General features: G+C 28.0%; 1 protein-coding gene across 4 annotated transcripts in view; it reads right to left on the bottom strand.

Annotated features, from left to right (window-relative positions):
* LOC100206464 (endoribonuclease Dicer) overlaps positions 1-26316 on the bottom strand; it is a 75938-nt gene that overhangs the window by 39909 nt on the left and 9713 nt on the right. For 2 of the 4 annotated variants that reach the window (XM_065804655.1, XM_065804658.1), the window contains exons 2-3: positions 23557-23767; positions 8927-9700 (exon numbers count right to left, since the gene is read on the bottom strand). In XM_065804655.1, the coding sequence (XP_065660727.1) occupies positions 8927-9700; positions 23557-23764 (982 nt within the window). In that variant the 5' untranslated portion in view covers positions 23765-23767. Of the gene's footprint in view, positions 1-8926; positions 9701-23556; positions 23768-25622; positions 25740-26316 lie in introns of those variants that run through there. The other 2 variants (XM_065804657.1, XM_065804656.1) reach the window with 2 other exon arrangements.

Genomic DNA, 26316 nt, shown 5'->3' with positions numbered 1-26316 from the left:
AGGTTGCATCCCTTTATCATGCTCAACACTTTTACTTTTTATATTCTATTCTTTATCTTTATAAATCTCAAATTTGCCCTTGTATGGAATACTGTTGCTATATCTGGGCAGAATCTTTCAATGATCCCCTTTCTCTTTTAGACAAGGTGCAAAAAGACATTGTAAACATAGTTCGACCTGCTGTTGCAGCTAACATCAAACCATTATCGCATCGTCATAATGTTGCTTCTCTTTTTCTTTTCTACAAATTCTATAATAGGCTCTGCTCTAAAGAGCTAGTGTCTTTTGTGCCATCTACTAAAATTCATTTTTGTGTCATTCAATTAAGTCTCATCCTTTTACTGTGACTGTTCCTAGGTGCTCAAAAAACTCTTTTTCATCTAGTTTTTTTCCTCGTTTTCATCTAGTTTTTTTCCTCGAAGCGAATTCCAAAGAACACCAGTTGTTTGGAATTCGCTTCTTTTATTTTGCTTTCCTGATTTAAATCATTTGCAATCTTTTAAGTCGCCCTTGCTTTAAATTTAATTTAATTTAAAAACTTTATTTCAATTTGATTTTTACAAGATAGTTTTAGTTAACACTAAAACTAATTTAAATCAGCACATTTAACTTTAGAGACAGTATACACACATAAAAATGTCATAAAAAAAATTACAATTATTTCATTAAAAAAAAAAATCTCATGAAAGTTTACAATTGTTTTAATTTAAACATATATATATATATATATATATATATATATATATATATATATATATATATATATATATATATATATATATATATATATATATATATATATATATATATATATATATATATCCATAGTAATACAGTCTTAACTAAATATATAAGTCAGTATAAAATAAAATAAAATTTTAAAAATGACAAATTTTGCAAGCGCAATTATTACCATACCAATTCTTGATATGTTTTTTAAACAACTCCAGACTTTTTGCAGTCATGGTCTCATTATTTAGAGTATTCCTGAGCGAGGTGGCTCTATATAATGTACAACATGAATCATTATATATGAAGCCTTAAGGAGGTAGAATGAGTTTTTTGCTACAACGGAGTTTATACGTAAGATTTTTTATAGTAAAAAGGTTTTTTATAAATATTGCATTTAGACGATTAATAGATTTAAAAGTTTTAATCATAAGAAATCTCAAATTTCTTAGATGGGTTCTTGGACTATTATCAAAATTTAATAATTCATCCAGGGACAAATTGAATCATTTGCAGACTATACTTAGAGTTTTTTTATGAATTCTATTTATTTTTTTGTTTGAACAAAACATCCAAATTAGAGGACAATAAGAAAAGTTAGACAAAATAAAAGCATTAAACAGCAAAATAGATTTGTCATGGGATAAAAAATTTCTTATGCGTGAAAGAGCAAAACATTTACCATTAGCTTTACTGCATAACTGTTTAATGTATTACCTAAACTTTAGATCTTTATCAATTCTTATACCAAGTAGTTTTACCTTATCAGAGGCAAAAACCCTTATATTACCTATTTTTAGCGATAGATTTCTTGTGTTTTTTAAGCCAACTAAAAAAAATTGGAACTTATCTGGGTTAGCAACCATCTAGTTTAATTGAAACCAATTGATGGCATTGGTAGCTTCTTTTTGCAAACGAAAAATAACCTTCTCAAAGCTAAAATCAGAAGCATAAACAGTGTTACCATCAGCAAAATTACAAAGTTCTGTATCTTTGATAAATAAAAATAAATCATTTATAAAGATATTGAACAAAATAGGTTCAAGGATTGACCCTTGAGGCACTCCAGATAATATATCCACCCAATTTGAGGCAGAAGAACCTACTTTTACCCTCTGTTTATGGCCACAAACATAGGATAGCAAGATATTAAGACTTTATATTAAAAAACCGTAGGCGTTTAATTTATCAATCAGTAAGCCATGCGAGATATAGTCGTATGCTTTTGAGAGGTCTATTAATATTGATCCAACAACACCTTCATTGTTAATACAATCATGCCACTTATTAAGTAAAAAAAAAAGGGCATGCTGAGTACTATAACCTCTACGGAAACCACACAAAAGTTTATCAAATCTAGGCTCAATAAATATCAAGATTTGTTTATAAAAAATAGTTTCAGGGCTTGGTAAAATACTAATTGGACGTTATTCGACTTATCAGTTGGGTCATTCTTCTTAAAACATGGTATGACATCAGCCATTTTTAGAAAAGACAGAAATTTACCATCATGGATACTATTTATGCAATCTGTAAGACTATCCCTAAAGTGAACACTATGAGATTTTAACATAAAAGTTGGTATATCACCACTAGTCTTTTTCTTTTTATTCATTGATCCTATAACTTCTGTAATATCATCAGGTGTGATTGATTCTGGAAACTATGCGCACACGTACTAAATTTTTTCTTATGTTTATTATACTGGGATGATCAATATACTTTTTGATAACTGCATCAAATGGGTCTATAGAGCCAGAGAATAAGGACGAATGTATAGAGTCTGTACTACCAGATGGCACTGCAACGTTTATTAAATAGTTATTAAAAATATTAGTCAATAAAGAGTTGTCAGAGATGATGTTACCATTTTCAACTAAAGTGATACATTCGTTAGAGTTAACTGATTTATCTGAAAGGTAAGGTTTAGTTAACTTTCAGAGAAATGTATCTGAAATCGAGAGAGTGTTAATTTGCCTAAAATAAATTTTCTTTAGTTTATAGTTTAATTTTACTACCTTATTTCTTTGTTTTTTGTACATTAGTGCCGATATATCAGATTTATCACTAAGGAATTTTTTATATAATCTAGAGCGGAGCATAATTGCTTTTCGTAAGTCTTTAGTTGTCATAAGCTTTAGTTGTCATAAATCTTTAGTTAGTCATAATTGCTTTCGTAAGTCTTTAGTAAAAGGTTTATTATTACCTCTAAGTATTTTACACTTAAGAGGGGCATACAAATTTAGAATTTTGCTAAATATTTCATTAAAACTATCTATATGTATCATAACAAGAAATTAGGTTTTTATGAAGTGTTGTTGCAAAATTTTTACTTGAAAATTTTTTAAATGATCTGTATATTAGTTTTTTAGATGGTAACTTACAAAATGTAGATCTAAGCATTGTGTATATTAGTTGATGATGATCACTCACACTTGTACAAAAGGTATTCGAATGTTAAAAGCACAACTTTCTATTACTGAGTATAAGATCTATACATGAAGGTTTATTAACCGATTTAAAACAAGTTGGTTTTTTAATTAAATAAGTGCATTGATAAAGTTGAAGGAATTCCTTCATTATTTTATCCGAAGGTTGCATATTAAAATCACCAATTAGAATATAATCTATATATGATTATAAATTAAAGTCAAGCATTTCTTTTAGGTGATTGAAGAAATAGTCATAATTCTGATTTGGGGGTTTATAAACAGCAATCACTAGCCATTTCCGCATTCTTAGTTTAATTTCAAAAGTGATAATTTGAATGTCATTAGGATAGTCCTTTTTTGTTATCCTTTTAGAAGAAATATTATCATTGATGTACACAAGAATGCCTCCATTATGTTGAGAAATATCCAGACGGTAGGGGGTTTTATGACCTAATAATGAGAACTGATTAGTTGGAAATGAGTCATTTAGTTTAGTTTTACCAATGATAAGAATATTTTTGTTAATTAATTATTTTTGTTATTAATTTAGTTTTGTTTATAAAGGTAGTAAAATCAGGAAATTTATTACAGATCGAATTTATATTTATAAACGCTAGACTGACATTTTTTTGATATTTGGCTCTTAATTTATTCAAATCAAAATTTAGACTAAGATCTTCATCAATACTTGGTAGGTAAGTTTGGTGATCAAAAATCACATGGGACTTTCTATCAAATAAACTTCAGATATGCAATAAAGTTCATGGCTAATCTACCAGATCCTCGCGTATTAAGGTGGAGACCATGTAACACCAGGTGTTCATTAGATAAATTTAAGTTATCAATAATTTTTTTTTTTTTTTTTTTTTGTTATTCACCTCCTCAAGGCCAAGAAGGCCACTACAGATGAGGAGGCTACTTAATAGTGGTTATAACCCTCTTTCAACTCTATAACTCCGAAACACGAACCTCGACAAACAAGGCCGCTGCGCGGAGAAACAAGTTGAGCGCGGTACTACCAGGGACGTGGGGGGGGGGATCGAACTCGGAACCTCTTGCTTATGAAGCGAGCGCTTTACCATTACACTACTACCGCATAATATATATAAATACCTACATCTTTTTCGAGAGTAGATTTTTCAATTTCACCATCAAGTTCACCATCAAATAATTTCACCATCACCATCAAATTAGTTCACCATCAAATAATTACTCAGTTTTAATTTATCGGTTAAATGTATCGTGGTAAGTTGAGCTTTTGCGTTATCGACTGGACAAACTGGTGTAGATAAGATTATTGAACAAGTTGGGTTTGATTTCAAAATAAAGGAAACAAGATCTTTTATTTTTTCCAAGGCAGTTTCAGACGATTCGTTTATACAAGTATTTGTTCCAATATGCAGGATAATTTTAGCTATTTCTTTTTTTAAGGGAGGAATTAGATTAGAATGCATGTCTTCTATGGTAGCACCACGTAAGACTCTTACTTTAACTTTTCCTAACTTATGCATTTTTTTTGTTAACTCCCATTAAGACAGAGTCTCCACATATTAAGGTTGTTCCTGCTGGCCATTTATAATCGTCAGTTTGGTAATCGTAAGGATAATCTTTATCAGGATTGCTTACTTGTTTTTTATAGTTATGGTAAGGATAAGCTTAACATTGCTTACTTGTTTTACATGAACTTTTTTGATTTTCACATTTTTTTTGTTCCTTTTTTGCAATAGCAGAGTGAGCATCTTGTTTTCGAGCAAGATTTTTATAATTTAAAAATCAAAATACATTTTTTTTCTGACCAAGAAAAGATGGTTTTTAATATTTTTAAGCTTATGATGTGATTGAAAATTTATTTCATTATTAATAGAAATTATTGGTTTAGCTGGTTCAGAAATATTAGACTTTTTAAAATTTAAATATTTAACGTTTAACTGATGACAAACTTTAACTAACTCGTTACATAAACGATCTTTATTTTTAGCATCAATTGTATTATTAAAGTCCTTGCTTTATCTTTAACTAAAAATAAACCCATGATGAGCAGATGACTCATCTTGAAACAGAATTTTTTGAAAAGCAAATAATGGTATCAAAATCACAATGAACCTAGTTTTTTACCATAGTTTCTTCCAAAATAAACATAAAGTGAATTTAAGTAATCTTTAACGTTGAGCTTTGCTATTCCATTCAACAAATTCAATTTAAACTTGGGACTATAAAAACTGATTTGTTGAGATTTTTATTTATCTGGTTAAAAGAAAAAGAATCGGTAAAAATTAAAGCTTAAAATAAAAGACAACTTTATTGGAGATATTTCACATCATAATAGTTTAAAGTAGTCTTCGCTTTTCACTTCTAGAAACATTTTAAGTTTTTTCAACCAAAAATACTCAAAGGGTCTTTACCCCATTTTCCCATCTATATGCATTCCAGTACGAATTTTTAAACGCAAGGACCTTTAAGTAAACTAAAATTGATATAAAAAAATGATTGTAAGGCCCCTATAAAACAAAAAAATTAAGAACATCTATCAAACATACAAGTTGAAAATGAATTAGATACAATTCTGTCATAAGATGATGTATCATTAAAAAATTTTTCTTGTAAAAAAGCTAAATATAAGGTTTTAATATTAGTTTCGAAGAGTCTGTGTTATTCCAGATTAGATCGATAATTCACAGATTATCCAGATTAGATCCATAATTTTCCTAAAATTATAGATGTAAGTTAACAGTATTTGAAAAAAAAAAAAAAAAACAGTCTTGTATGACTTTACACGCTTTTTTTTTGAACATATGCGTGTTTAAAGGGGCGTCTAATAGCTACTATATTCCAGGTGTCACAAAGCGCTTGGTAGCGCTGATCATGCATGTGCATTTTTCTGCTAACCAATCATTTATAAACACTGTTTAGAAGTATTTTTTTTGATAACTACTATTTTCAAGATAATTATTTTTAACCTTTCATAAAATCTTATTAAAATACATTACAAATTTTATAATTTATTTTATTAAGGCCCCAAAATATTTTTTTCACCCACCTATGAAATGTCTAGCGCTTGGCCTGTATATATGTATATATATATAGTTTAACATTTAAATTTACCAGTTGTGTTAAAATACACCATTAACAGCTTATAATGACTCTTTGTCTTCAAAAAAACACTTAGTGTAAAAATCATTAAAGTAATTAAGGAAACTAATTTTATCATTTTTTTTAAAAAACCACAAAATCACAACTTAATAGATTAGTATGCTTTTTATTTTTTAACTAAAAATAAAAACATTTTTAATATTTTTATTTTAAATATTTTTACTGTTTATATACATCGACAGACAAATAGGTAGAACATGCGAGGAGTGCTGCTACATTGAATGACCATTAGGTAGAACATGCAAGAAGTGCTGCTAAATCGACTGAAGGTTTTGGTTTAGGCAGGCAATTTTTGAGTTTTTAATTATATTTATTTTTTAATATATATATATATATATATATATATATATATATATATATATATATATATATATATATATATATATATATATATATATATATATATATATATTTATATATATATATATATATATATATATATAGATTGTTGCATTTGGGAGTACGAAAGGAAAAAAATAATTCTTATGCTAACAAATACATCACTTTTAATTACTTTTGACTTTCGTACAACATTTGCATGTTGTCAGAAAGTAAAACCCATTAATTTAATTACAAATTAATGGTTTGCAAATTTAATTGATCAAAATGTTTTTAAAAATATTCTGAATATTTTTTAACAATATAAACAATGTTTTGATTTATTTTTTTTTAATAAAAGTTTTTTATTTTTATTTTTTTTTAATAAAATGTTTTTATTATTATTTTTTTACTGTAAATCATGGGTGGAGTGTTGCTACATCAACTATCTTATAGCCTGACTTGCAATAAAGTGCTGCTACATTGACTGACAAATAGCCTGATTCGCAACGGAGTGCTGCTATATCGACTGACAAATACCCTGACTCGCAATGAAGTGCAGCTACATCAACTATCTTTTAGCCTGACTCGCATGGGAGTGCTGCTACATCGACTGAGGGTTTGGTTAGGGCAGGCAGTTTATCAATTAATAAAAAATAATTCCGGTCTTACATTTTAATTTTTACTTTTTGTCAACAAAATACGGAAAAACTTTCTGACAACCAGTTAAGAATTCTATATATAAATGTATATATCGTCGCCTTAGAGGGCAAAGGTTCTATCTCCATTTTGGGTAGTTTTGCAGGAGAACATAAACAAAGTTTGAGCATTAAGCATAAATCAGCAATTTCATTTTCAATTTCAAATTTATTGCTCTTCTCCTACTAAGTGAAGATAGACCCGCTGCCTAATCTGATTCTAGCACTTAAAATAGATGTCCCTAAAGTCATAGTTTAATTTGAGCACAACATGGAGATAGAACCTCTGCCCTCTAAGGCGACGATATGTATAAATATATATATAAATATATATATATATATATAAATATATATATATATATAAATATATATATATATATATATATAAAAATACATATATATATATATATATATATATATATAAATATACATATATATATATACATATATATATATATATATATATATATATATATATATATATATATATATATATATATATATATATATATATATATTTATATATATATATACATATATATATATATATATATATATATATATATATATATATATATATATTATATATATATATATATATAATATTAACATGATGGCTTCCTGAAAAACTTACTGATGGTGAAACAATTTGTAAAAGAAAAAATTAGATAAGTGTTTTTACTAGTTTATATACATACATATACATATATATATATATATATATATATATATATATATATATATATATATATATATATATATATATATATATATATGTATATATATATAAATATATATATATATATAATACTAACATGATGGCTTCCTGATAAACTTACTGCTGGTGAAACAATTTTGTAGAAGAAAAAATTAGATAAGTCTTTTTACTAGTTTATATTCATATATATACATACATATATATACTCTTGCTTCATTGTTATATATAAATATATATATATATATATATATATATATATATATATATATATATATATATATATATATATATATATATATATATGTATATAAACTAGTAAAAATACTTATCTAATTTTTTCTTCTACAAATTGTTTCGGCATCAGTAAGTTTATCAGGAAGCCATCATGTTAGTATTATATATATATATATATATATATATATATATATATATATATATATATATATATATATATATATATATATATATTTATATATATATATACTCTTGCTTCATTGTTACATATAAATATATATATATATATATATATATATATATATATATATATATATATATACATATATATATATATACATATATATATATAATATATATATATATATATATATATATATATATATATATGTATATATATATACATATTTATATATATATATGCATATTTATTTATATATATACATATACATTTATATATATATATACACACAGATATATATGTATATATATACATATATATATATATATATATATATATATATATATATATATATATATATATATATATATATATATATATATATATATTCATATATACATGTATGTATATGAATATGCATGAAATACATATTTATATTTTGCCAAGTTATTTCTTATGCTCTCACCAATTTGCTTTAGCAAGATTTGAGCAGCCCAAAAGACACATAAAGGACCAAGAGACTCTAAAATTTCTTTACAATACTTTATTGCATTAATAGATATTGCACAAGCGTTTCTCTCAGAGAGTTGCAGTTTCTCGTTTAGCAAATCATTGAACAACGATCTATTTAATCTTGTCTTATTTTTCTTAGCCAAACCTAAAAGGTTATTTAAACTTGAATCAAGATTGTTTTTCATAGATTCAATAACTGGTACAAATTCTAAAAATCCATTTACAGAATAACCTTTTGTAAAAGTTTGAACTATTTCACTTGGTTTAACTACAAATTTTGTTGTTGCCTGTGGGTCTGAACAAGTGATACACTTTGAACGCATTCTTTTTTCTAAACCAAAAATTTCATCTTGTAAAAAAGATTTGATTGGTTGTGGATTACATACACCAGTGTACTTTTCATTAATAATTGAAGCAGTCAATCCTAAAATATGTGGATGTTCTGGGTACTCTTCAAAGATTTCCATTAATGTTACATATGAATGCTTTTTTGTAGCATTATGACACTCGTCCATGATAATTAGGTTAATGTTATACAAACAAAAAATTGATTTTTTTAAAATATCTACAAGAGTTTGTGCTGTCATGACAAAAACATCATTTTTATTAAACTCTGCTATCCATCTAGTTTTATCCCATAAATCAACACCCATATCTCCAATGTAACATCCAACATTGAGAGCAATATTTTCTGAAATTACTTTTGATTGTTGGTATGCAAGAGGTACTAAAATTAAATATATATTTTACTACAAATTTATATCTGTACCAAGTCATTAATGAACCTTAATAGTTATAAATAATATATATGTATAAAATTTTTGTATTATTAAATATGTATACTGAGTGATTTCTTGAAGGGTTTTTTAAACACAATTCATTTACTTTTTGTAGTAAATATAGTATATATGTATGCATATAACACATCGCTCAATAAGTCCGTAGGATGACATATAGATGGCAACACAAATACCGAATCCGTATTGTTTTTAGAAAGTACCAACCTTCAAACGATATCTGTCAAAGTTTCATGACAATCGGACCATTATCAACTTTTGTGAATTAAAAAAAATGGAAAAATCAGAATTTCGTGTGCTCATTAAGCATTGCTTTTTGATGGGAAAAAACACGGTGCAGACCAAACAATGGCTTGATAAGTGTTATTCGGACTCCTCTCCATCGAGGCAAATGGTTGAAAATTGGTTTGCTGACTTTAAACGTGGTCGTACAAACACCGATGATGCTGAACGCTCCGGTCGCCCAAATTCGGCAGTTACTGAGGAAAACATCAAAAAAATCCATAAAATCGTCTTATCCGACCGCAAATTGAAATTGAAGGAGATTGCCGAGGCCATAAAGATATCAGAAGGCAGTGTGTTTACAATATTACACGAACATTTGGGTATGAGAAAGCTTTGTTCGAAATGCATGCCGCGTTTGCTAACACCGGACCAAAAACAACAACGAATCGATGATTCTGAAGCATGTCTGGCACTATTTCACCGAGATAAAAAAGATTTTTTGCGTCGCTACGTCACAATGGATGAAACATGGATCCACCATTTCACTCCTGAGTCAAATCGACAGTCGGCTGATTGGACACCAGCGGGTGAAAGCCGCCCAAAGCGCCCAAAGGCTCAAACTTCTGCTGGCAAGGTTATGGCCTCCATATTTTGGGATAGCCATGGTATATTGTTCATTGATTATCTTGAGAAAGGTAAAACGATCAACAGCGAATATTACATGGCATTATTGGAACGATTGAAGGCTGTAATTGACGAAAAGCGACCGCACATGAAGAAGAAAGAAATTATCTTTCATCAAGACAATGCACCGTGTCACAAGTCAATGAAAACAATGGTAAAAATGAATGAATTACACTTCGAATTGTTGCCCCATCCACCATACTCGCCTGATTTGGACCCCAGCGATTATTGGCTGTTCTCAGATCTCAAAAGGATGCTCCAGGGAAAGAGATTTGGATCGAATGAGGAGGTCATCGCCGAAACTGAAGCATATTTTGAAGGAAAAGATAAATCGTTCTACAAACATGGTATCGAAAAGTTAGAGAAGCGCTGGAATGACTGTATCGCCTTAAAAGGAGACTATGTTGATGAATAAAATCAAATTATGTCAAAATGTTGTTGTTTTATTAGCTATCCTACGGACTTATTGAGCGATGTGTTATATATATATATATATATATATATATAATATATATATATATATATATATATATATATATATATATATATATATGTATATATATATATATATATGTATGTATGTATATAATTACATATATACCTATTTACAACCCTTGGAATTAGATTTGGAATTCAGCAATGCTGACCCAACTGCAAACCTAAAATTGTTTGAGGTCGACAAAAAGTCGCTGACTTGTTAAACTTGTTTCGTTACTTGACCGTTAAACTTGTTTCCAAGTTTAACGGTAAAACCTTTTTATCAAATTTTATTTTGCCAACCTGATGCCGACCTCTAACAGACTAAGATTGAAAAATTATTGCCAACCTTATTTATAATTATTATTATTGGAGGCTGCATATATATATATATATATATATATATATATATATATATATATATATATATATATATATATATATATATATATATATATATATATATATATATATATATATATATATATATATATGCATGTATATATACATACACATATGAACATATTTTTAGGAAAAAACGATACTTTTTAATCTTGACAGGTTTCGTAGTAAACATATTACATTTTTATAAGATAAAATTACAATATAAAACTCTGAATATAAATATAAAATCAAAATTTGAAGACATTAAAGAGAAATATTAACTGACTAAAAGAATTTTCACAAACCAATAAAAATTATGATACTAAATTATCATACTGTAAATAGCATAAAAAATAATAAGAAAATAATACAAATTGGATTAACAAATTTATATTATAATGAATAGTTTGTTTATTTAAAGATGGTTTTTCCCATTTTATACCGTATGTAGTAGTAAATTAATTTTTTTTAGTATAACATTACAGAACTAGAAAAATCAAATAAGCATGACATGTGGATTTTACAGCTAAAAATAATTCAGCTGTTTTTTACAGCTGTAATTCAGCGGAAATATTTTATATTGGTCAAAGAGTGATGTGTAAACTGCCAAACTGTAGAAAGATTCAAAAAATTGGTGGTTTAACAAAAGGTCTTCATATACACATGCTGCTGGTTAGTGCATATGAAGGTCAAAAGTCCAGCCCTACTTAACACCATTGTAGAAAGCACATCAAATAAACCACTTTAAAAAAATCTATGCCATTAACAGAATACTTTTCGATTTTGGAAGGGGAAGATAAAACACTTCATACTACACTTGCTTGCTTAATTGGATCTGGTGGGCTTAAATTTAATGTGATTTGTTCTTCAACACTTGAAGAACAAATCACATTAAATTCCATGGGACTTAATAATCAGCTAAACTAAGTTAACACAATTCGTAATCATGTAGTGTAGTACAAAAAAAAAAATTAGATATAATTTATCAAAGTACACAAGAAAACAGAATTCAGAGCAGGAAAAAAGTTTCTCTATTGACAAAGGGACATTTTTTAAAAATTGTTGTTCAAGTAAATGAGCGAGTTATCATGTTTTTTTTTTTTTTTTTTACATTCTGATTCACTCTCAACAAGGTTGCAAGCAACCACTATTAAGTCGGGAGTTACTAGAAAAAAGTATAGATTTATAGAGCAAGGAAACAGTTGACAGAAGACTTGAAAAGTTTAAGGTTGTATGAATCAGGAAAACTTGAAGATGGGAAAGAGTTCCAAAGGGTTGGAGTGCAGGGAGTTGATGAAACAAGAGATGATAGGTCCTTTGAGCAGCGACAGTGATAGTATTTGCAGAAAAGAGAAAGAGATGAGATGCAACTTTACGTTGATAGGAAAGAGGCTTAACCTTAGCAGATAGAGCGGGTCGAAAACACATTGTAAACATAGTTTACAATGCGTTTTTGGACCTTGTCTAGAAGAGAAAGAGCATTATTAGAAGAACTGGCCCAAATATGACAACAGTATTCCGTACAGGGATTAATAAGATATTTGTAGAGGTAGAGAATAAAATCAGGAGAAAGAAAATGGCGAGCATAAAGAGAAGCAACCTTAGCAGATGCTAATTTAGCAATTGATTGTATATATGGTTTCCATGAAAGGTCAGTAGTAAACTATAATCCAGAAAAGCTTAAAGAAGAAAACCCAGTAAGAGGGTTGCCACCTTAATATAGGAGTGTTGACAGTACTGCAATAGTTGTTTACATTAAATAAATTCGATTTGTTGGAACTAAAGTTTACAAGCCTCTGTGAGCCCCAATCTGTTAGAGTTGTGAGTTCAGAATCAAAATTGGGCTGCCTGTTCTAAGCAATCGAAAAGAGAAGACTTTTTGTTAAGACAGGAGTATAAAGTTTAGTCATCAGTAAAAAGAGTTTTAGATGTAAGGTTGTCAGGAAGATCATTAATATAGATAAAAAAAAAAAACAGGACCAAGGATAGAACCTTAAAGTACCCCAGAAGTAACTTGAAATAAATAAGAGTATTGGCCTTCAAGGATAATTTTAATAAAGTGGTTAGAAAAAAAATGATTTAATAATCTCAAAAACTTCCTCAGATACACCATATGAAACAAGCTTATGGAGAAGACCAGCATGTTAAACTTTGTTGAAAGCCTTAGATATGTCAAGAGCCCTAGCTTCTCTGCCTATGTCTAATGCATGATAAAATTTTTCAGTCATAGCAGTTAACAAGTCAGCCATAGAGCGAGAGGATTGAAAACTGTATTGATTGTCTGACAGTAAGTTATTTGACTCAAGAGGGGATGTGAAAAATTTGTTTATCAAAGACTCAAAGACCTTGCTAATAACAGAAAGAAGACTGATCTGGCAGTAATTGGAAAGGTCAGAATGTTTGCCAGAGTTTTTAAAAATTGGAACAACAGATGCCATTTTCCAGCAGGCAGGAAAACAAGACTCAGTCTAGCACTTATTAAATAGTTTAGAGAGAACTGAAAAATGTTGTCTGGACCAAAAGCCATAGAAGAGTTTAATTGAGAAATGACTTAAGCAATGGAAGCTGGAGTGATTCGAATGTTTAACATGGGTTAACCTGTTTAATTGGAATGGAAGGAAGAGAATGGCCATAATATTTGAGAGTCGAGTTAGAAAAAAAGTTTTTTGTAAATAGTTCTGCCTTATCCTTGGGAGAGGTAATAAGATCAGCCGCATGAATGAGAGATGGAATGTTAGATCTACCTTCGCTAACAACGCTGTTGAAGATTTTCCAAAAGTCTCTAAAGCCTAACTTCTAAGATAAGATCAATTACTGGGGTATACATACGCATCAATTCACCTTTTTATTAATTTCACAACAAAAAGGTGAATTCATACATATGTATACCCCAAACCCAAGTATGCCACTATTGGACTCCTTACCAATTAAAAGATAGTACCCATCAGCACTAGAATCAGAAGAAGGAAAAGCAGAATTTAAATTAGCCTCACTAAGAGCAAGCAAGTCTGGTGAATTTTGCAAGAAGTATGATTCAACTGAAGAAAGGTTGCTTCACAGACTACTAATATTAGTAAAAGATATATTAAAACAGTTACGTGGCGGGGATGGTTTTTTATGTTTAATATTATGCGTTACTTTTGGCATGGTTTAAGTTTAAAGAGAACTAGACTCATTTATATATAGAGGATGGCCTCCTAATGATAGATAGAGTATGTCCAAGGTGAGCATTTTTATCAAGACACTATCTCTAGCCTTTTCTCAACCAAGAGCCCCAAGGCAGGAGATTTATAAGTCAGAGTTTGTTTCTCCTAGCCTTTGCCAAAAAAAGCCCACTTTAAAAGGCAGCAGGATATGGGGCAGGTAGTACTGGGTTACATAATACCTGTAGCAGGGTAATCGTAATGATCCTGAACCTGACCTGACCTGGAGTAATTAAAAGGAGATGCAAAAGTACCTAAAACATTGCGCATGATATTTTGGAAATCCACTAGAAAAAATATTACATCTAACAGAATACAAAAGATAAGGGTGAGCAAAGGTTTTATAGTTAGAGTGTCTAGTTAATAAATGCTCACACTAAATCAAAACAATTTTAAACATTTAAACAGAACATTTAAACATTTAAGCAGAACACATACATACATAAAGTAACTTACAGGTGAACCAACACCACGCCAGAGGTTTATACAGAACACAAACATACATATAAACATAAACAGACAGGACACAAATATACAAATAGCAACTTATGGGTTAGTCAACACCAGAGGTATAAACAGACAGGACACAAATATACAAATAGCAATTTATGGGTTAGTCAACACCAGAGGTTTAGACAGAACACAAATATACATATAAAGTAGATTATATGGCATGACCATTTTAAATAGTACTGATAACATGAAGCAAACTTCTTCCAGCTTTTGCTTAGAACATTAATTTCACAAGGCAGCAGGACATGGAACAAGTTGCACTGTTCCATGTCCTGCTACTGCAACTTGTTTACATGTTACCAGTAACAGGGTGATCATAAAGACTATACACCTGATCTGACATTAAAATAAAAGTTATTATTTAGTTTCATTAAGCAATTATTACTTAATAAAATTTTGTAATACACTTATATAATATGTACATATATAATTATTATAATTGATAAATGATAATACAGTTGTATAATATGTACATATATAATTATTTAATTGATAATAATAATTTATTACTATTATTATGTTTTAATGACTGAATAATTTAAGGACATTGTTCATAAATCGACTGACTTAAATAGGTAGAACATGCAAGGATTGTTCATACATCGATTGGCGTGAATAGCTAAAACATACAATAAGCACTGATACATCGACTGAAGGTTTGGGTTGAGGCAACACCGTCTTTTTCATAACTCTTCATTTTTTAAAGAACTATGAAAAAATATCTAAAAAGTTAGCAAATGCATATCTATATCCTCACAGTAGAAAATGATCAAAAAACTTAAATTCAAAAGTTTTTGGAAAAGTAATAATATTAAAATATTGAACTGATTTTTTATATTACAAGTATCAAACTATATATTTAAATAGTTCATCAATATAGCACTTAAATGTTCTGAGTTCTGTATTGTGTAGCAGAATGTGAGGTAGGTAATGCATCAAAGCAAGAATGTCTTAGGAATCCATTTATTCTGTAATAAGATTAGAAAATTAATATATTTTTACTAAGAATGACAAAAATTATTATTCTTATGATTTTTTCTAATCTAAAACAAATAAAGTAAATAATCAAACCACAACACCTTCTCTTGCATCTTACTTAGGCGAGGATCAGTGTAAAGCTGTGATGATCTTCTTGAAGACTATGAAACCCAAAGAAGTAAGACTATACTCTGAAACAAATTCCATTGATACTGAAAGTAAAAAGGGTTTACTTTTCAAAAAAGAAAGTAACCTAGATATCTATCAATTATTTCTAGTTTGTAGACACAATGCACCAGAGTTAAAAATTGTTTACTTTTAAAATATTGTAACACAAATAAAGACTACTGGACAAGACAATCTTTCATAGAAGTTTTACTTTACAGAAACTACTGTTTTACTTTAAATAACTACTGTGCCAGTAGTTAAAAATTCAGAATGAAAATTGTTAAATAAGCCCTACTCCGGTAAAACAGTTTTAAAATAAGGCAGAAAACTACTCTCATGCCATTTAGCTGTACACACATAAACGCAACAAACATTTGGCAGCTGTAAACAAAGATGGCTGACAGTCAATGATAATGTCCTACACATTTGTCTAACTTTTTTTTTTCTTCCAAAATTTGCTAACAAGGTGTTGAAAATATGGTTAATTTAAAAGATAGGTACCTTTTATTCTAATATTAGATGAGTGTATTTAAAAATAGGTATGTCTGATACTAATTAAATTTAATTTATCATTTTTGTAATTTATTCATCTGTAGTCAATTATGAAGGTGATCAAATAATGGATCAAAAAATTTTAAAATTTTAGTAATTGAACAGAGTTGTTAATACTCAGCATTTCTTTGTTTATCTTAACTTATTGTAATATGCATGTTTCATGTTTTCATAGAAAGCTACACTATTTTTTGTATTCTTAACATAATAGTTTATCTAATAAATGACAAGGTGGTCGAATGCTAGAGTCAACTTCTAAATCCTTCTTTTGTATTGTTTTGGATTCATTACGCCTGCCATAAAAGGCCAATTTTAGAAGTACTCAAGAGGTAAAGGAAGCCATAAAACATGGAAGAACTAAAATTGCACCAGGACGAACAGCAGCTATAGAATATGGTGTACCAAGTTATAGTTTAAAATATAAAGTGGAAGGTAAGTCACCCATTGAAAGAAATCTGGGACCTTAAAGCCTCCTAAGCTATAAAGAGAGAACAATAACTAACTGGGTAACTGGGTTCTAAAAATGGCAAAAGCAGTGTTCCCTGTTACTGCAAAACACCTTCAAGATAGTATACAACAGCTGATCACTAACCTAAGGGGAGACAACTCTTTGACAATTTGTAGTACTTAAAAAAAGGTATTTTACAAGTTCTAATGGACCCTTTATGGCTCCTTTATTGCAATTTTGATTTTTTTATAACCAAAAGGAACTAAAGCCTTTGCAGGAAAAGGAGATAAAAACAACTTAGATGACAAGAAGTTCTCACAGTTCTAATTACTGGTAATGCTAATGACAGTATTGTAACTCCAGTTGGGCATTTGGAATAAGTGACTCAATTTGGATGCAGTTGAAACAATTTTATGAATTCTTGGCAAACTTTTTAGCTTAAAGAGAATAACATAATTTTTCTGGTTATTTTATTTGTTAATGAACAGGTTTCCAATAAAAGTATGCAGAGTCAGTTTTGCAACCAAAATGGAATTATTTTGGTGGCTTTATATGCTAATTCTACACACATTCTACAGCCTATGAATGTTGCAGTATTTGTCACATTAATTAAAAATTGGAAGCAACATGTTCATGAGTGGTGCAGCAATCATTTAAATGACCCCTTCTTGAAGACAAAATTTTTTTGCTAAACTGTTGAAACAAGTAGTCGTTATACATGTTGCTCATTCTGTGTTGGCCAACAGTTTCTAAAAGTGTAGACTTTAATCCTTGGATCCAATCATGCCTAGGGTTGCATAACATAAAAATGACATTGCTGTGCTGAATGCTATGCAAAATGACAACTTACATTTATGTTTGAAATATGTTATGATGGGATTTTAATTTTTGAATTAGAGTATAGAAAAAGATAAATTGTAATTATTTAAGTAATCTACAGTTGATTGGGATAGAGATTCTTCTGACAGATCACTTTTCCTGATGTAAAAGAAAAATGAGTTGAACTTAAAAGACGCAAGACTAAATCTAGACAAACACTTTCGAACAACAACAACCCTTTTAAAGAGGGTTAGAATACAACCGTCTACAGACCATTGATTATAAATGAAAGTCTTTAGAAGAAGTATGCTTCAAAAGATACTTTTATGGTTGCAGACAATAGAAATATTACCATTGCAGGACCACCAAATGTACTGTTTCCCATAGTTAAAGGCAATGAAGATACTGCTTTTGCATTACATTTAAATATATTATCTCCGTTTAAAAAATATATTTTCTGTCTTGGTAAGAAAAAACTTCAGAAAAAAAAAAAAAAGGAAAGAGTACCAACTATAGTGTCTGGGTCAATTAGTTGTAACTATAGTGTCTGGGCCAATTAGCTTAACCAATTGTATTTTAAAAAGAAAATAAACAAGAAGTATAAAATGGAAAGACTGAAACAAGAAAGAGCAGCTGAGGGAAAAAAGAGGAAAAAGAAAGAAGAGAAAATCAAAGAGAATGAAAGGAAAAAATTGGGAAAAAAGTAAACAAAACCTCAAGAAACAGAAACAGTATAAAGAGTGTAACTCAGACTTATCTATTTCCATTCCTAAGCTTAGCAATGGCAAAATTTCTGACTAGTATAAAGGTTTTCCAGATGAAGATTACTCTAAAAAAAGATGACTTTGTAAATGTAGAGTATGAAGGTAGCCATTTTCCGGAAAATAGTGCAAGTTGTGGCTGATGACAATGAGATAGCCATAATGGTTATGAGTGGCATTTCTTCTTATTTATGGCCAGATAAAGAAGATAAGTTTGTATATATAAGGGAAAAAATACAAAAGAAAATCTGCCACCTGAATTTGTGTTCTCGTTGATCATAGCTTTTACCAGAAATAAACACTCGTTCATTATTTTATTTGTAGTAAAATGTGGTATTTGTGTTGCATCACTTTAAAAATAATAAATCTTTGTAATGTTATATTTACAGAAATTAAAAAATATATATATTATCACTGCTTTCATTTTTCTTCTATTGAATATATGGTCAACTACAAAAGCAAAGGATAATCATATAATGAAAAATAATTTTTATAGATGGTCAATTGTTAACATAGAATCATTTCAAAAAAAGGCTATAAAAACATGAAAAGAAAGTACTTTGTAAAATATTGCTTAACCGTAAGCTAGATATAGTATGGTAAGTTATTAGAACTATTAAGACTGCATAATTGGCAAAAAAATTTAAAGATATGACAGTCATAAGGAATTTTTTCTCTTAATAGGTCAGTTACTGGTACATTTAGTTTACTGGTACATTTACTTTTATGAATATTAATGTTCATAAAGTATACGACATAAAATATATTAAAGCTGAATTTACAAGACAAAGAGCAGCCTTCTGTTAATACTAAAATGATTCACAAAGTAATTGAATTGAAAGAAATTGCATACAAAAAACTTTAATTGATATATAGCAATTACAAATTCTACAATTCTATGACTCTGTCACATGATGAAGTAACAATTTTATCCAAAATTAATACAACTCTAGCTGTTTGTTTTTTTAAACTCTGATTCACTCTCAACAAAGCTGCAAGCAACCACTATTAATTTGGAAGGTACTAGAAAAATAAAAGAATAGAGTTATAGAGCAAAGAAACGGTTGGCAGAAGACAGAAGAAAAGTTGTAGGTTGTATGAGTCAGGAAAACATGAAGATGGGAAAGAGTTCCAAAGGGTTAAAGTGCACAGAAAAAACTAGACGAGTAAAAGTTTTCAGAGCATGCAAGGACAGATACAGTAATAGAATAAGACTTTGCTGAATGACGATTCAAGCGAATACAAGTTTTAATTGATGAAGCTAGAGATGATAGCTCTTTTGAGCAGCAACCATTATAATATTTATATAAAAAAAAAGAGATGCAACTTTACAACAATGGAAGTGAGGCTCAAGCTTGGTAGATAGAGTGGGTCCAACTATATTTACAATGTGTTTTTGGACCTAGAATTTTTTTTTGTTTATAAATTTATAAAATAGTTTATAATCACGTTATAACTTATTAATCTGGATCAAACTGATATTAAAAAGAAACAAAAAAAAGAACTAGTTGTTGAGAAAAAAACACACATTTTTTTTGTATTACAAATTTTTTTTGTATAACATATACATATATTTACAAATTTTTTTATATATACATATATATAAATTTTTTTGAGGTTTAAAAGTTATAGCTCAGCCAACAATTTAAGAAAGTATAAAGTTAATGATAACAACAAGTAATTTAAGAAAGTATAAAATTCATGATTGCAGCATCTTTCAGTTATCATATATTTTTAAGTTTCCTACAAGTTTAATTAAAGTAAGTAGCAATACACCAAGTTTTTGTTTAAACTCCTTTTTTTTTTTTTTTTAATTATTCTAATTGATATGGTGATTATATTCTTTGTTATAACTTATTAAAAGTATAGCTTTAAATATTTGTAAATGTTAAAACTTCCTATTAAAAAAAGGGTATAATAATATATATACAACATATTTGTATGCATGTATATATATATGTGTGTGTGTGTGTGTGTGTGTGTGTGTGTGTGTGTGTGTGTGTGTGTGTGTGTGTGTGTGTAAGTGTGTGTAATTTTGGTCTAGAAGAGAAAAAGAATCATCAGAAGAACTAGCACAAATATGCTGTATTCCATACAGGGAATGAATAACAGGTTTGTAAAGGTAGAATCAAGAAAAGTGAATTAGAAAAAGTGGAAAGGTGGAATCAAGAGTAAGTATATGGCAAACACAATAAAGAGAAACAACAGAAGATGCTAATTTAGCAATTGATTGTATATGTGGTTACTTTGTTTTTAAATGTGGTCACACTTCTCTTTAAACTCCATATCTCCAAAACACAAACTTTGATGAATGAAGAAAGAAATGATATATAATCTCAAAAAATTTCCTAGATACACCATATGAAGCATGCTTATGGAGAAGATCAATATGCCAAACTTTGTCAAAAGTTTTAGATATGTCAAGAGCAATAGCCCTACCCTCTTCACCTCCATTTAATATACAATAAAATCTTTCAGTCACAACAGTTAGCAAGTTAGCCATAGAGCAAGAGGATCGAAAATCATATTGTCTGACAGTAAGTTATTTAACTCATGATGGCATATGAAAACCTTGCTAAGAACAGAAAGAAGATTGATAATTGGAGTGAGGCTGAGTGGGTATTTTCTTCTGCTGGGCTATTCAGTACAAATATTTGTAACCGTTTGGGCAATGAAACTTTGGATATGTTGTGTTTCCTGAAGTCACAACTTAAGGTTTTGCTCAAGAAATAATTTAAAGTGGTCAAACCATCCTCCAGAAACTTTTTCTAGAGGATCCTTTGATCCCTTGTAATTGAAGAAAAAAATGAAGCAGAAAAAAAGAAGATGAAGTACTTGTTAATAGAGAGTATTGAAGAGAGTTTTGAAGAACAATTAGAATGTGACTGAAATGTTATCAGGTTCACAAGCTGTAAAAGATTTCACGGAAAAATTAACTTTAGCAGCAGAAGCCAGAAAAATTTTGATGTCTAACAATAGATTAACTTGTTTATCTATGCTACCAGGAAGAGTATATTCATTCAATATTTTATTTAGAGGAAAAAGTGTTTTGTAAATAGATCTGTCTAATTCTTAAAAAAGACTTTCCTTATTAACTATCCACTATTAACTAGGCCAATATCAAAGATTATCCCATCAAAGACTCTAGAACCTAACTTTTGAAATAAACTTTAGGAACTTTTTTTTTGAAAATTTAGGAATTACTCTTGAAGTAAAGTATAGCTGCAAAAAAAAAAAAAAAATTAAACAACTATTTGCTAATAAACAAAAGTGAATACCTAAAATAAGATAGTGGTGTAGTGGTAGAGCACTTGCCTCATAAGTGAAAAGTTCTGAATTCCATTCCCACCACGTCCCTGGTAGTACCACACTCAACTTGTTTCCTCCCGCAGTTACCTTGTTTGTCAAGATTTGTGTTTCGGAATTATAGAGTTGAAAGAGGATTGTAACCACAACTAAAAGTAGCCTCCTCAACTGAAGTGGCTTTCATAAGCTTGGGGAGGCGAATTGAAATAGAAAAAAAAAAAAAAAAAAGTGCTGAAAATTTTTTGCATCATCTCCTTGAGAGTAGAAAATGCTAACCATTTAACAATACTAAAGAGTGAAAAACAAGTTTATGAAACAAAAATCATTGGGAACTTACAAACTGCTCAGTCCTTAACTTCATTTCCTTAATTTCATTTATTATTACTTTTAATGTAACACTATTATTTCATTATTAATACAAAATTTATTGACTTTTATGTTTTTAATGTTTTTCAGTAATAATGGTTAATAGAAGAAGTGGCGTTGTCATTTTTTGCATAATTTTGTCATTGGTTTGCATAATTTTGGAACAACTTGATATTTTGTCATCCCAAATAAGTGAGATTATTCAACAATATCAGTAGCTAGATTTAACTGAAGATTGCCCACGATCATAGAGACCACAGTGTGTTAGCAATCCAAGGAATTTCAGCATTGTTACGAAAATCACCTGAGATCTGCAATGTATGATGCGTTGAATGGCACTGGAGCTAAGTGTAAGCAGAGAAAGCATCAAAACCATTGGAGTTAAACTAAATCAATACAAAATCCAAAAATTTTTTTTGATGAAAAGTTAAAGATAAAATAGCTGCAGCATTGTCAACTTTTTCAGCACCAAACCCAACTATTCCCACACAAAAAGTAGTATTACTATGTTTCCAAAAAGGGCTTGTTATTTTTTTTTTTTTTACAAAAAGAAATAACTACATTTGGGTCAGTAAAAATGAATTAAATAAAAATTAGAAGAAAGATTTAAAAGTAGGCATGACAATTCTTATAAATGGTAATAACAAAAAACCAAACTAAGGAGTTCTTATATTTAGGACTAATTTTTAAAATTAAAAATTCTTCTCGCTGACAAGAAAAATGAAATTTTTATAATTTTATAAAAATGTTTTCTTCTACTTTCTAAAATTAAGATTCTTTTCATGCTCTTGAAGAAATCTATAACAAATCTTAAAAACTGTCTTATAAAAAAATCTTTGGTATTAAACAAATTTAACTTTTCTGTTCTTTAAAAATTTTTTTTATCTAATTATTTTTTTTACCTGTGCGAACAAGAAAAAAAGTTCTTTTTCCTCTTTCTTCAAAACTTCCTTTTATTTCATGTTGCTTTTCTTTTATTAACATAACACTAATGAATGCATTTCCTGTTCCAGTTCCAAAACATAAAATAGTATTCGATTTCTTTGCCAAATCTAAAAGCTGTATTTGATAAGGTCTTGCTGAAAACTCTTCGACACTAGTTTGCTGCATATTCTATGTAACATTGATAAACCGTAATTTATATATATATATATATATATATATATATATATATATATATATATATATATATATATATATATATATATATATATATATATATATATATACATAAACTAAAATTAATAATAACATTAACATAACTACTAAACAATTTCCGTCCCGTAACAATATAAAATATAAATATAAACCTTATCGATCTCTAAACATATCGTAGCAGAATTCAGTTTTTCTACTTGCCTGAAGATATATATATATATATATATATATATATATACATATATATATATATATATATATATATATATATATATATATATATATATATATATATATATATATATATATATATATATATATATATATATATATATATATATATATATATATATATATATATATATACATGGTCAAATAGCACAAATTTGTAATAAGTCTACTAAATTTAACAATTTTTTTCAGTTTCAACAACATGTTTCAATGTCATTTAAAATTATTTAACATCTTCAGAAAAGGCACTCGTTTCTAAACTTACCTCTCTCAATTTTAAATTTCTAAAGAAAACTATTAACCATAAAACTATAAAATCAATGAAAAAATTACTTGAAACACACTAAACAATTGCATAATTTAACTAAAAACCAAACAGTACCTTTTAACCATGAGAAAATTATTAAAAATTTCTCCTCTCACTCACTAACTAAAGAAGAATTGGATATTTTGAAAAATGGTTTAAACTAATCAATTCCCCCATTAAGACTAATAAAAACAGATATTTGCATAGCTAGAAATGATAGGCTGTTCTATGCTGTTGCACCTAAAAAATGATAATGACGCACCAAAAGTCAAAGCTTATCTCTCACACATCGCTAATTCACTTTACTACAGCTATAAACCAATCCAAGTTACTTTAAGAAAACACTCTTTACTTAAAAACTAAAACATTAGCCAATAATGATAATGAAACCAGATAAAAGAAATGGTGTCATTATATTGGATAATAAAAACTATATAAAAAGACTATGTTATAAATAATTAATGGCAAACTTAATTTACTGAATTAAAAACGGACATGACTTTAATAAGAGAAAGACAATTACAAAAAAAATTAAAAAAACTTTATAAAAAAAAATTCTTTACTGAAGCGCAATATTTTGATATTTAACCTATAGGTTCTTAAATATCTCGTCTTTATGGTCTACCTAAAACTTATACACTTTTTGACTCAATTAATAACTTTAATTTTCAACCTATAGTTTCGACCTATAGTTAGACGTTTAGTTTTATTATAACTACAAACTTGCACAATTTCTTGGTAATCTTCTCAAACAATACATAACACCGATTTGTCACCAAAAGATTCATTCACATTTATTTAAGATTTAAATAAGGTAAGCACATTAAATAAACATATGGTGTTACTTGGTGTTGAGAATTTATTTACAAATATACAATTACAAAAAACTTTAGAACTAGCTGTAAAATTTATCATTAAAACAATCCTAATTTCAAAATTAATAAAAAGAACTCTATGAATATTCCTATTTGCCACCACAAAAAATCATTTTTTATTTAATAACAAATATTATGAACGATGCGGCAGTATAGCTATGGGGTCCCCTCATTATTTATCTATATATATATATAATATATATATATATATATATATATATATATATATATATATATATATATATATATATATATATATATATATATATATATATATATATTTATATATATATATAAGTATATATATATATATATATACGTATATATATATATATATATATATATATATATATATATATATATATATATATATATATATATATATATTTATACTTACATATATATATATACAGGGTTTATGGCTGTTTTGAAAATCCACTTTCTCTGAGTTTACCCTGATAGTTCCCTGATTTTCCTATATTTTTAAGTATTTTTTCCCTGAGTTCGTGCTGTAAAAAGTACACATTTTTCCTTTTTTATGTTGAAGGATATATTACTTTCGCAACTGAATACTGGTTCCTAAAACAAATAGTTACTATAGTAATCCATTTATCTAAACATATAGCTACTATATATTATAAATGTTATAAAACCACTGTAGTGAGCAACTTTCAATATTAAAAAAGATTCAAAGACTGGATACTGTAAAGTAACTTTAATCAGAAATATTAAAATAAAAAATACTCCCTGAATTTTCCCTGATTTTTTTCCCTGAAAGAAAAATTCCCTGACTTTTCCAAGTATTCCCTGATTTTTAAATTTTTAAAACTTTACCCTGGTTTTCCAGGCTAACCCTAAGTACCATGAACCCTGTATATATATATAGATATATATATATATATATATATATATATATATATATATATATATATATATATATATATATATATATATATATATATATATATATATATATATATATATACATATATATATATATATATGTATATATATATATATATATATATACATATATATATATATATGTATATATATATATATATATATATATATATATATATATATTTAAT

This window comes from Hydra vulgaris, chromosome 09 (genome assembly GCF_038396675.1).
Source record: "Hydra vulgaris chromosome 09, alternate assembly HydraT2T_AEP".
In the NCBI taxonomy this organism is placed as follows: Eukaryota; Metazoa; Cnidaria; class Hydrozoa; order Anthoathecata; family Hydridae; genus Hydra; species Hydra vulgaris.
This window is presented reverse-complemented; position numbering and strand designations above follow the sequence as displayed.